This window comes from Bombina bombina, chromosome 6, assembly GCF_027579735.1.
Source record: "Bombina bombina isolate aBomBom1 chromosome 6, aBomBom1.pri, whole genome shotgun sequence".
In the NCBI taxonomy this organism is placed as follows: domain Eukaryota; kingdom Metazoa; phylum Chordata; class Amphibia; order Anura; family Bombinatoridae; genus Bombina; species Bombina bombina.
Window position 1 is genome coordinate 1,057,060,385 of NC_069504.1, and position 13,435 is coordinate 1,057,073,819.

Here is a 13,435-nt window from a genome sequence, read left to right on the forward strand (position 1 = left end):
CCGATTCAGAGACAAAGCTCCATCTGAATTTACTTCTGCTGAAGATGAAAATCTTATTGAATTTTAAGTGGTAAAGTTTAGGGAATCTTAATTCCTTTTGCAACATTATATTTATGCGAAGCTGGGTTTTCAGCAGTCGCTGTGATAAAAAGGAAAATACTGTGCGAAAATCGACGTGGAATAGGAAATGAGAGTGGCTGTATCCAGTTTGATTCTGAGATTTGAAAAGATGTGTAGTGAACAGGCTAATCCGTCTCACTAATTATTCCCATCAATAAATTGTTTGTGATTTCTGTTATGTTTGTTGTTAAATCTTTCAAATAAAAGATTATTATTGCTGGTTCCTTATGGTTTTTATTTTTAAGTGTAAATGTGTGATAATTTGCATTTAATACTAATTGCACCAAGCCACTAACTGCGCACTTCACCTGTTGGGTATGTAATATACTGTAGAACTATGGTTTGACTTCGGGTGCATTGGAAAAATTTTGAAACCTTAAGTGCGGCTTGAACCGAAAAATGTTTGGAACCACTGTTCCTTGGATGTTTGAATCACAATTGCAGAGTTTGATAAAATTATATATGTTTCACAACTGGAGTACAGGCTATTATATCAGCATAGACTGTATTAACACAGTGTGATATTTATAAAGATTTGCAGGAAGACTATAGGGTTATATAATGAAGTTATACCATATAAGTAAAGAAACTCTGTAAGAGAAAAATAGTGTTAGCAATAACTTTCAACATTTGCATAGATGGTGCCCATATAGGAGAGATAACTTCAGAGAAATAACCACTGCAGCGTGAGAGACATGAGATAGACAGAGCTGCAGGTGCTGACAGGGGCGTGACCAGCTGCGAAGCACAACTCACTGTTTAATGTTATGCAGCGTGGAAAACCGAAACACAGTCCTGTGTGAATAGTGAGAGGGGTGTGATACGCTGCTATGTACAGCTGTGAGTGACGTCAGAGAAAGTCCGTTGCGGCCCGGTAAGGGATGAATGATAGTCGTTGTAACGGTAACTTAAGGCAGGCGTCTGTAATAGTTAGAAGTTAATGTAGAGACAAAGTCAATTTAAGAATGTTCAGGTGAAATATGACATTGTATTAGCCTTTAAATTAACAGCTCCAAAGAGATGAACAAGTGATACAAGTACCGTAGCTGGAGTGAGTAGAATCCTTTTGATGGTAACAATGTTACAAGTCCTGTAGAGATGATATGATGAGTCAGGATGTATAAATTCTTGAATTAGACTCCGTTCAGATTGTAATGTAGCAAGTTATTAACAATCCTTTTGTGAGACCAAACTGCAGCTGGCATTTGTAATCCAGGAATTGAAGTAACAAGTGATAATATTATTCTGTTATATATTAGCTTATAGCAAACAGTGCACTGAGCTTAGATATACAATTCTCAACAACTAAGCACTTGTTTGGGGCGTGGTGATGCCTTAAGTACAGGTGAGGGAGGTGAGTTAGAGCAAAAGTTAAAAGCAGGACTGGAATCCTTACACACTGGGTTAACCTCTTCAATTGAAATGTCTTACCATAGTAAGACACAGTTATGGACTTTAAAGTGTGACTGAAAAACAAAATTTATGCTTACCTGATAAATGTATTTCTTTCTTGACACGGTGAGTCCAGGGATCATCGTTAATTACTGTTGGGAATATCACTCCTGGCCAGCAGGAGGAGGCAAAGAGCACCACAGCAAAACTGTTAAGTATCACTTCCTTACCCACAACCCCCAGTCATTTGACCAAAGGAAATGAGTGAAAGGAAATAACACAAGGTGCAGAGGTGCCTGAGGTTTATATAACAAAGAAACTGTCTGAAAAACAGGGCGGGCCATGAACTCACCGTGTCAAGAAATAAATAAATTTATCAGGTAAGCATCCTTCCTTTCTAATGACACGGTGAGTCCACGGATCATCCTTAATTACTGTTGGGCATCAATACCCAAGCTAGAGGACACAGATGATAAGGGAGGGACAAGACAGGAAACCTAAACAGAAGGCACCACTGCTTGAAGAACCTTTCTCCCATAAGAAGCCTAAACCGCGGTAAAAGAATCAAACATAAAATCTGGAAAAAGGATGCAAGACTCAATTTTGAAGACCCAGGAAGAAGAAACAGCCCCCGTAGAATGAGCTATGATTCTCTCAGGAGGTTGCTGTCCAGCCGTCTCATAGGCCAAACGAAGCATACTCCTCAACCAAAAGGAAGGTGACGTAGCCGTAGCTTTCTGATTCTTGCTCTTCCCATGGGATCAAACAAACGAAGCAGAAGACTGACGAAAATCTGTAGTCGCCTGTGGACAGAAATTCAGTGCACGCACAAAATAAAGTTAGTGTTACAACACTCCATATGAAAACAAGGGACAACAATCTCCTGATTAATATCCTGTTTGAAAGGGAAAAAAAAACGTAGGCAGAAAAACTACCTAGTACGCAGAACCCCTTATCCAAAAGAAAAATAAGATAAGGAGAATCATACTGTAGAGCCGAGAGTTCCGAAACTCTCCTAGCAGAAGAAATAACAACAAGAAACAAAACCTTCCAAGATATATCTTAATATCTAAGAATGCATAGGTTCAAACAGATCCCGTTGTAAAACCTTAAGAATAAGGTTGACTCCAGGGAGGAGTAAAGGTCTAAACAAAGGCCTGATCCAGACCAAGGCCCGACAAAAAGATTGCACATCTGGCGCATCCACCAAACGCTTATGCAACAAAATAGATAACTCAAGAAATGACCTTTCAGAGTACTAGCTGACAAACCCTTCTCCAGAACCTCCTGGAGAAAAGACAAAACCTAGGAATCCTGACTTACTCCAAGAGTAGCCACCGGATTCACACCAATACAGATATTTACGCCAAATCCTATGGAAATCTTTCTTGACACTGGCTAACGAGCCTGTATCAAAGGTCTCAATGACAGACTCCAAAAACCCACACTTAGAAAATAACTAAGTGTTAAATCTCCAAGCAGTCAGCTTCAGAGCAACGAGATTTGGATGAAGGAAAAAAGGCCCTGAAGTAGAAGGTCCCTCCTCAGAAGTAGTCTCCCAGGTGGAAGAGATGACATTTCCACTAGATCTGCATACCAGATCCTGCGAGGCCACGCCAGGGCATGAGAATCAGACGCCTGCTCCTACTTGATCCAAGCAATGACTCTTGGAAGGAGACCGTAATGGAGGAAACAGGTATGCTAGACTAAAATTCCAAGGGACTGCCAGAGCATCTATCAGGACAGTCTGAGGATCCCTTTTTTTTTCGGGAGCTTGACATTCTGCCGAAAAATCATGAGATCTAGCACCGGCTGTCCAATTGAAAGTTAGATAGGAAAACACCTCCGGAAGAGTTCCACTCCTTATAGAGGAAGACTTATAGACAGAAATTAAGTATCACTGCCCACTGAAAGATACTCGTCACCTCCTACATGATCAAGGAACTCCGAGCCCCCCCCCGGAGGCTGAGGTAATTCACTGAAAGTTACATTGTTGCAAACCCTGAGGGGAATCAAATTTGAGGCTTACAGTTGAAAAAAGCAAAGGCAAAACCTCTATGCTATCTTTGAATAGCTTCCTAACTGGAACCTGCAGAACCAGGCTAGAAAACAGTTAAGATCCAACCCTCAATGAAGGTCATTCTCAATGCAAAACAATGCAAAATGATTATGGGGAGAGTAGTCCTTCCAAAAACTATCCTCTGCGATAGGATAGTGAAACCCCCATTTCATTGGGTAAGCCAGTATAGCCGCAGAGGCCTCCAATGGAACTGAGCAAAAGAAAATATGACCATGGAAACCCCATCAAACCGATTCCATACCTTGGAGCACTGATAGTTGAATTTCAGACCATAAGGACAGGCAATTTGAAAGAACCTTGGTTCTTCTGACCTCCGTCAGAAAGATCTCATTAATAGGAAGTCTAAAGCGGATTCAGCTAGGTCCAAAGATAACGCCTGGAACCTAAGGACGTCCAGATAGGGAGTCACTGCCATACCCCTGATCCAAAAACTGCCTTCTTGAGCTGTGGCGAAGCCAACTGAAAGCGTAACAATTACGAATTCCTTCCTTATCGGAATCACAATCAGGAATAAATAAAATTCAGACACATCTCTAAAATAGTCTCTAAGTTTCCCAAACACTATGTATGCATTGGGTACTTGAAAAGCGCAGCTAATCACCCGTAAAGGTCTCAAGGCGTTTCTCATTTTATCGACCCCAGAAGGATGAAAAGCTGAGTGGACCTCACCGGGGATCAAACCTGCAACCCTTGGGTTGCTACAGAGCTCAGCCACAGTGTATCTGTCCAGCTGGTTTAAAAAATGTCTCCTAGTTATCTGGCCTGCAGATAAAAATTGGAAAGGAGGAACTGCTTCAGGAAAGAAGGAAATGACTACTAAGTAATAACCCTGAAGAACTATGTCCTTGGCCTATCTGAGATCTCTCAACCCACCCTTGAAGGCCGTAGTAAAAAATACTAGAAAAACCAGAACGTTCCCTGGCAGACCAGGACCAAACCAGACTTTACCCTAGTACATAGACACCAGAACTTGGACACAGAGTAATATTCCACTGTCCAAAGGGTCATTTGTAGAGCATTGCTGTCACAGCTGTGTCTGTAATTGAACCTTGAACTCCTAATTCTCAGCCTAATTTCTCAATGGACACAGAGAAGCTAGATATCATAGCTCCCATAGCTTAAGAGCTTTTCTTCTCAAAATGAATCGGACAAGGCATTGCGCCACTAAGACGCTACCCTTGAAGAAAGTAAAGTCTTTGGTCAGCAAGGCGCTAACCACTAAGCTCTCCATAGATCCTGAAAAGAACAGCTATACTCTCTAATAATCGAAGTTCTCTAAGCCAAAATAGAACATCCTACTATTTAAGGCACCGTGCGGACTGACATTTAACAGAAAACATATTTTGAAGACAGGAAAAGTAGGACAAGGAAACCTTGACTACTCCTATTCCTCCTAGCACGGTCTAGAACTGAAAAACACTCCACAGGGGAATCACAGATCATAAAATGTAATAGATTGTTTGTTTTTAAGAATAACAACGACACAACGTGTCGAAGATGTGTCAAGGTAGCTAAACTTCCTTTAACAGCACAAAGGTGTTCAAGCTTAATCTGAAGTGTACAACTTCAACCTCAGATTGAAGGAATTATACTGCCCAGGTCTGAGATTTCACCCTCCGAAACTACCCAATCCTCCTCTCCAACCTAGGAGAGGGACCACTGTGTAGCCAAAAGTGGAACAGAAACCCTCAAATTCTGAAATGATAAATGTCCTCTTGCACTTTCCTTGAGAAAAGGGAAAAAACAGACCAACAGGCAAAGCCGCAGATATTGCAGCTGCAAACTGTAATTAAACATACTCCTCCTGGAGATTTAGAGGAACCGCAGAGCATCACTTGTGATGCCAAAAAGGCTTGGGACATAAAGGGAGAGAGCTGTGGCATTGCCAAAACAGCATCATTCTGGGAGACATAAGGCTCAGATAAAGGTGTACCATCAATAGTTTAACTAACAATATGGTACAAAAAAACGTTCGCATTTTAAACAGTCAAACCTACTTCTTAAAGGGTAAATTCCATAAAGAATAACTGATTTCTATAAATAAATTATCTTAAATTAATAATTTAAGATAATAAATTATCTTATAAAATCTTATATTTTATATTTATAATATACTGAAATACTTTATTAATAAATAAAATGGAACATTTTAAATAAAAAATATATATTAAAATGGAACAGAAGATAGTTTAATAATATGTTCTAGCTTCCATTAGCAGCCCTTACAAGGAAAATAGGTTCCTGCACTTTCTTAATAAACTGAAATGAATCAACATAACCGCATACTGCAAACACCTCTCAATGCCGTTTAAGGCACAGAGAAGAAACGCCCCCATGTCTAAATCACAGTAGAAAATGACTACTGTATGCTTAATTTTACAATGCAGACCGAACACTAACAACTCTGCTTTGCTCCCATGTCGGGAACGAGGCGGAGTTAAGTTACTCAGCCACCTCTATAAAAAATAAATGGTGACTCTCCGATATATCAAGAAGGAGGAATGGCCACAATTTGGCACGGAAACCTCACTGTTGACTAACTCTCTATTAATCGTGCTGCTTTCACACCCAGCCGAGCTAAAACGCTTCTAAAAGGGAAGCAGGAGAAATTCAATAGGAAAAACACTGCATGCTCAGTCTTCTTGTTAATGACACAAGCACATCAACACAGACACCTAGAAATGGTGCTGTACGCGCTCTCCTAACATCCTCTGACATAGTCAATTCAGAATAAAAGGAGCTACCAGAATACATATCCTGTATAAACATATTAATATAATAAAGGTTAACTCTTATGAAGAATGTTAACCCTAAGTCTCCAATCACATGCATAAGTGCCTGCCACCAACATCCATATGAATATGTCCCATTTAAAAGCAGAGGGTCTTAACCCCTTCAGTGCCCGCCTTCCAGAACCCTCAGAAGAACAAAAGGCACTTACCTGCATTCTAGCAGTCAGACGACTCACAGAGACCTGTGTAAAAAGAAAGACAGAGTAAACTTACTTAGGCTTTCTATACCAGGGCAGCAACATGTTAGGAAAATGCAGCAAAGCACACTTTACAAGTTCCTAACTGCTTTAAAGCTACCACAGCCTTGCTGAAGAGACTAACGTGGAGTACAGCTATACCCAATTTGTGATGGAAGATCAGAGCAATCCTGCCCAGTCTTCAAAATAAAAAAAATCTTGATAGAAGAATCCTAATCAGGACACCTAATTACTTCACCTCCTCCTTGCACTAGAGGCATAGAGAATGACTGGGGTTTGTGGGTAAGGAAGTGATACCAGCTTTGCTGTGGTGCTCTTTGCCGCCTCCTGCTGGCCAGGAGTGATATTCCCAACAGTAATTAATGATGATCCGTGGACTCACCATGTCATTAGAAAGAAAATAAAATAATAAAGGGAGAATATTCATATTTCTAATCAGCATGGGTGTTTTAATGGTTTAAGAAACTATTTTAGAACTATTAACTACAATATCTCTTTCTTTAGAAAGTAAGCTCACAAGTTCATCTGTCCTGTCAATCATCTCATGTAACGGTAAAATATAGGTACAGCAAACAGAAACACATAGACTGGACCCTCTAACCCTTGCACTTCCTGTAAATGTCATTTTATTACTTTTCTTTGCATTTTTGGACCCAGTGTCACAGCACTATGTAAAATGTTAGCACTTTGTAAAATGTTAGCACTTTAAAAAAAGAAAATATGAACCACAAGGGAACTGTAGTTTATTAACGGACGTATCTTTTTATCCGCAGTGTCACACAAGCGGATACACCTGTGTCCCATTGCTGTCTGTATCCCAGTGCTACTTGTTATTTTACTAGCAATTCCATGTCTCTCTAAAGGTAAGTGCTCCTGTATTGTATGTGTGTTGTGGAAAAGTACTTGAGAAAGTGCAGCATTTTAGGATGATAAATCCATTTATTTTCAGTTCATTTTTATTCCTTCCACTGTGACACCATTTCATCCACCTGTATAGAGAGGTTTAGCTCACATGAAGGTAGGGTCCCTCATTTTTCGTTCCACAGAGGTCCTCTGTGACCTTTGAGGTCATCACACTGCAGAGGATGTCACGCACTAAAAGCAAGCGCAGGAGGCCATTGCTTGTGGTGCTGGGGGAAGACTTACTGAGCTCATACCTCAGCCTCAACACCACTTGGTGTAAAATGTGACCTTTTTTTCTCTTTTTTTTTTTAAAAAAAAAATAGGCCCTTAAAGTGAAGGTAAACGTTGATGAATGAAAGCCCGTTTTTTAAAAATACTGTTAAAAACAGGGGCACCTTCATTCATCAAAGTTTATAAAGCAGCCATTTTAATTAAAATCTTACCTCACTTCTTTGCACAGCCAGAGTAGCTTCCCCAACCCGAAGATCCTCTCTTCACACGTCATCAATGACTAATCCAGCTTCCTCCAATCACAGCTTTCCCCCAGGGTAGTCATTGCCTGAGGCCATGCCGTGATAGGAGGAAGCTGGATTAGTCATTGATGACATGTGAAGAGAGGATTTCTGGCTGTGTAAAAAACAAAGGTAAGCTTTTAATTAAAACGGCTGCCTTCTAAACTTTGATAAATGAAAGTGCCCTTGTTTTTAACAGTATTTTTAAAAAACGGGCTTTCATTCATCAAAGTTTACCTTCACTTTAAGGCTTCTAAAACATTGATCAGAGCAACACCTGCTCTAAGATATAATTGATAGCCATAAAAAATTATCACCGAGCACATCAGCCATACTGCTTATTTGACAGCCAAGTTTCCATCTGCCTCACTGGCCACCAGGGAGATTTCTGTGGGATGAGGTCCTCAACAGATTAGCATCTGCCCCAACTGGTTACTGAAGAGGTGACTGCTAAGGGGTAAATGCGCTATTTTAGAGTTCTTACCTTGCCTATAACAAACACAGAGGGTGTGAGGCTGCATAATGGAGAGAAGGTGGTCCCCTATTTCCACTGAGGGTTTTTCATACACCTGCCCTACTAGATAATAAGTAATTGCTATAGGAATGTCAATCACCTGTTTACTAAGTGACTTTTAGGGTACCTTTCTAGAGCCTAATACCACCATATGAAGACTAAAAAGAGAAGGAGACAGTGCTTTTAGAGAAGTGGTCGTATGTTCATGTTGCTGTTAACACCATAGGAACAGTGTACACCTTCAGGACCCATAAATTTGACGCATGTTTTTTGAGTGTGTGTATATGTGTGTGTATGTGTGTGTGTATGTATATATATATATATATATATATATATATATATATATATATATATATATATATATATATATATATATATATATATATAAAGTAACTAAGCCCTGTTGCTTGGGACTCACCATTAGCACGTGTCAAAACACAGAACTTACTTAACAATCCGTAAAGTCCTCAAACCAGATCGTCAAGGGGGAACATCCCACAGAACTTAATGTGGCGCAACAGTATCATCACCTACACTCCTAGTTGCCTAGTTCTACCTAACATCATTATGTTTACTTTAGTTGTCTTTTTCGTAGCCTCGGCTGGTACTGATCATGCCAGTGAGAGTTTTGTTATGGGTTTACCCTGATATTATTTACACGTTTTATGCTTTTTCATGCACACTTGATTTGTGTTTTTTAACATTGGAAGTTGTCACAACGTTCTATTGGTTGCCTATAGGGGTGTGTTATTTGAACGGTCAGGATTGGCTGTTCTCTTAGAGGTTAATTTTTGGTGCCTGTTAAAAGGCTGATTTTGTGCACTTTTCGTTTGTCAGAGGAAGGGACTGTCCCGAAACGTCACATAAATAAAAGATTTTCCTGTTATCACAGACGTTGTCAGACAAGCGAGTGCTTTTATTTCACAATATATATATATATATATATGTATGTGTGTGTATGTATGTGTGTATATATATATATATATATATATATATATATATATATATATATATATATACACACGGTATATGTGGATATATATATATCTGTGTGTGGTGTTAATTTTGTTATTTTCCCTATGGGCTTTCCACTTGTCTGGGGTTAACTGCCTGGGTCTCTGAAGGCTGTACAACTGTCTGAAAGTGCTATTGAGCACCCAGGTCTGTACATTTTGCAGGGTTATATATTTCCCTGCAAAATGCACTGCCTTAGGTGCTCAATACCCAGCTGCACAGCCTCTAGAGACCCAGGCAGTTCGGCAACCATTCAATTCTTTTGTTTTAGCAAAGTTTTAATGACCATCCATATTTATTTTTCAGTCTCTTTATTAAGATACAAACAGAAAATACAGGAAATATGTACAATATATATATAATCTCAACTGAAGATGAAAAGCACACTCCCATTCGTTGACGAAATAAGAACCAGGGTACAACAAATTCCAAATAACAAAGTCCAATGATTGCACTTTCTGGATTTAACTTGCAGCAAACTTTAATGTGAACGTTTTTGGAGCATTCGTCTGAGGAAGGAGTGAATGCTCTGAAAATGTTCACATTAAAGATTAAAGTTTGCTGTGAGTTAAATCCAGAGAGTACAATCATATATATATATATATATATATATATATATATATATATATATATAGTTCGACGGAAGAAAGCGCACTCCTAAGGGCTTACTTGAAGATCCACTTTATTAGGAGTTCGCTTTCTTCCGTCGAACTACACATATTGTTTGCTGCACCCAAGGCTGTTCAAAATAAGGTTTGGAGTGCACTTTGTCCATATATATATATTTCCTTCTATTGGCAGTGAGGTCCACAAGAACATTCATAACCTATTGGGTTTACTCGACCTGGCCACCAGAAGGACTCAAAGACACCCCAAGCAAAGCAATAACTATCCTTCCCACTTCCCCTACCCTCTCAGTAGTTCTTTGCCTCATGTCATGGAGCTAGGCAGAGAGAGGTGCTCTGTAGAAGATATGAAGAAATTAAATTTTAACATGGATTTGGCTTTCATTGAGAGCCGGGGCTGATATAGCCATATTGTATTGGCGTATTTAATACTGGTCGAAGCTGGGACTCCCGTGCCTCGTTCCAGTTTCCTTAACATAGACCCCCTGTCTGGTAACGCAGTGTTACTCACACTAAATTACAGACTTGACATGGGCAAGTTGTCTCCTCTCTCATGGCAACGTGTCTAATAGAGAGGAGGTGTAAGGTCGTGTCTCTTTATATTAGGTGCACTGTGCACATTCAAGTCACCTAGTTCACGACAGGCGGTGGGTGACCTGTCATAAGCAGACCGCTGTATCCAGTGACCAGCCAGACTTCAGCATGTTTATGCTGCTGAGAGGGGAGCGATTCACACGCGCTGTTATACAGGACACAGACAGTCATACACTACAGTCGTAGTGTATGGACACCATAACACCAAGACACAACATGGAATGGTTTTGTGATACAGCTGCACTTGAATTTGATACAGGTGCTCCGGTGACTCAAGACATTTTATATGTGCAGGCTCATCCCAAGGGTGATGCCATTTTGTGGGTTTTTATCACTACTACAGTCTGTAGGCCTTCTGTCGATATAGGCCATAGCAGGGGGCAGAGACGTAGATTGCCGCTGTAGACAGCGATTTCGCGCCATTTCTGCTTCAGCTCCATCAGTCCTGAGGGACAGCAGTGCAACAGTCCTGTGGGAGAGCAGTATCTACGGGGTTCGGCCGGATCAAAGGTGGTAAAATGCCCTAAACAGGGCATAAAGGGGACAGTTGATTTGTGCATCAGAAGCCTGGGGCACCCCACTGTGAGGCTCACGATTGTTATCAAATTTGTTAATACACACCACCATACTATGGATGACTCTAAACTGATAGAGAGTCTGGAGGAATCTTTATCGGTACATTCCATTGATAATAATAAATGTATACTTTGAAAATTAAATACAGTGTGACCTCCGGCACAATATTGCAATTCTTGCCTGTCATTCGTCCTGACGTCTCATCCAGGAGGCCCAAGCAGGCAGCATGCTGAGGAATCTCCATGTAGCCTTAGCAGTCCCCTTTGTGGATTCCCAAGTTTTGGATGTGGATGTCCCTGTCCAACATTCCATGCTGCAACCACAGTCGAAACAGGCCGCTGTGAAAATAGCAGTACGACCCCAGCTGGGGTAGGCTCTTTTTACAATTTTCTCCCAGCCCTTATACAGTCTGCTGTGACTGCTGCCCTGAAAGCTATACACTTAGCAGGGAAAATAAAAATAAAATATAAATATTGTTCTCTAGTGCAAAGCCGAAATGTTTTGCTGGAGACCACAATGGACAGTTATGGGCAACCTTCTGATGATGAACCCTTAGTCAAATCTGAGGAATAACTCTCTTCCTCGGATACCTCTGAAGTAGAGTCGGAAGGAGACTCTGAGGAGGTCATGATCAGGTTCAAGGTATAGCTTAAGAGGTTTCTATCTACCCTGGGGGTTCCAGCTGCAAAACTGCCTTAGGAGGATCAGGTTCACAAACTTGAGTCGGTGCCTAGGGCTCCAGAGGTATTTCCTATACCCCCTATTATATTGGAGATCACCTAAAAGGAATGGGAGAAATTGGGTGTTCCCTTTATCCCTGTTCCTGCACTACATGCCATATCCACTTTGGCCAAACGCACTCCCATCCTGCTAGAGGATAGCACGTTCTTTAAGGACCCTGTAGACAGATTGAGGAATACCAGAGAACGATGTTCCTACAGTAAGGCTCCTTGTTTCAGCCGGCGGTTGGAATAGCTGCCGTGACGGGGGCCACGAAGTTGTGGTATATAGTTGAAACTCCCCTAGAGGAGTAAATACCTGTTTGGACCAGGTCTGGACTCCATTATAGCTACTGTCACCAGTGGAAAGGGAGATTTCCTACCACAGGACAAGAAGTCTAAGTCCAAAGGTTGTACAGCGGGACACTTTTGTCCCTTTCGTCAAAACAGAAATCAGAGGAGCGCAGGGGTTGACCAAATAGAAGCAGCCCAAGAAAGCTTCCCAGGACAATAAGTCCACATGATAGGATCATCCCCGACCTGGGACCAGGTCGCGTGGGGGGCAGATTATCTCTGTTTCAAAAGGACCGGGCTCAGTCCGTTCAGGACCCTTGGGTACCGGACATCCATTTGTCAAGGATACAGAATAAGCTTTCGGTCCCTTCTCTCAAGGGTTCCAGGAAACCCGGTAAAGAGATCAGCACTATTCCACTGTGTGAACGACCTCATAGCCATTAGCATTCTACTCAAATATATATGTGGTACCCATTCTACACTTGAAGGGCCTCAACAGGTTTGTAAGTGTCCCAACATTCAAAATGAGATCCATCCTCCCTCTAGTCTAAGAGAGTCAGTTCATGACTATAATAGACCTGACCTTCACATCCCGATCCGCAGGGATCACTACCGTTTCCTTCGGTTCGCCTGCCTAGACAAGCACTACCAGTTTGTTGCATTTCCATGTGGCCTTGCTACGGGACCCCGGGTGTTCGCCAAGGTACTAGGAGCTCTGTTGGATGAGCTTCGTCTGCAAGGTATTGCAGAAGCTTCTTACCTGGGCGAGATTTTTGTTCAGGCTCCATCTTTGCCAGTGGTTCTGGACAACTGTGATCAAGTCTATAAACTCATTCCTGTAGAAAGGGTTAATTTCTCTACAGGGAAAAGAACTATCCTCAAAGAACCAAAATGCTGTAAGGCTTGCCAGCTCACTGCTGAAAACATTACTATTAGTAACAGGCAGACAACAAGAAGCCAATTAGTAGCAACTGAGGATAGTTAGAGGGCTATATAATGCAGCTCTTGCAAGCAAGGTTAGATCCATTTGGATCTCAGACAGGGAAGTAGCAAGACACTGGGAGAGTTGTCTTGGATAACCTGTATAAAAATGCCTAATGCT

The 13,435-nt window shown here is 41.2% G+C and overlaps 1 protein-coding gene across 1 annotated transcript in view; it reads left to right on the top strand.

Annotated features, from left to right (window-relative positions):
• The window catches only part of IL17RA (interleukin 17 receptor A), a 144,474-nt gene that overhangs the window by 112,514 nt on the left and 18,525 nt on the right, over window positions 1-13,435 (top strand). Inside the window, exon 10 of the mRNA XM_053718857.1 lies at window positions 7,355-7,444. Coding sequence (XP_053574832.1) covers window positions 7,355-7,444 — 90 coding nt within the window. The remainder of the gene's footprint in view (window positions 1-7,354; window positions 7,445-13,435) is intronic.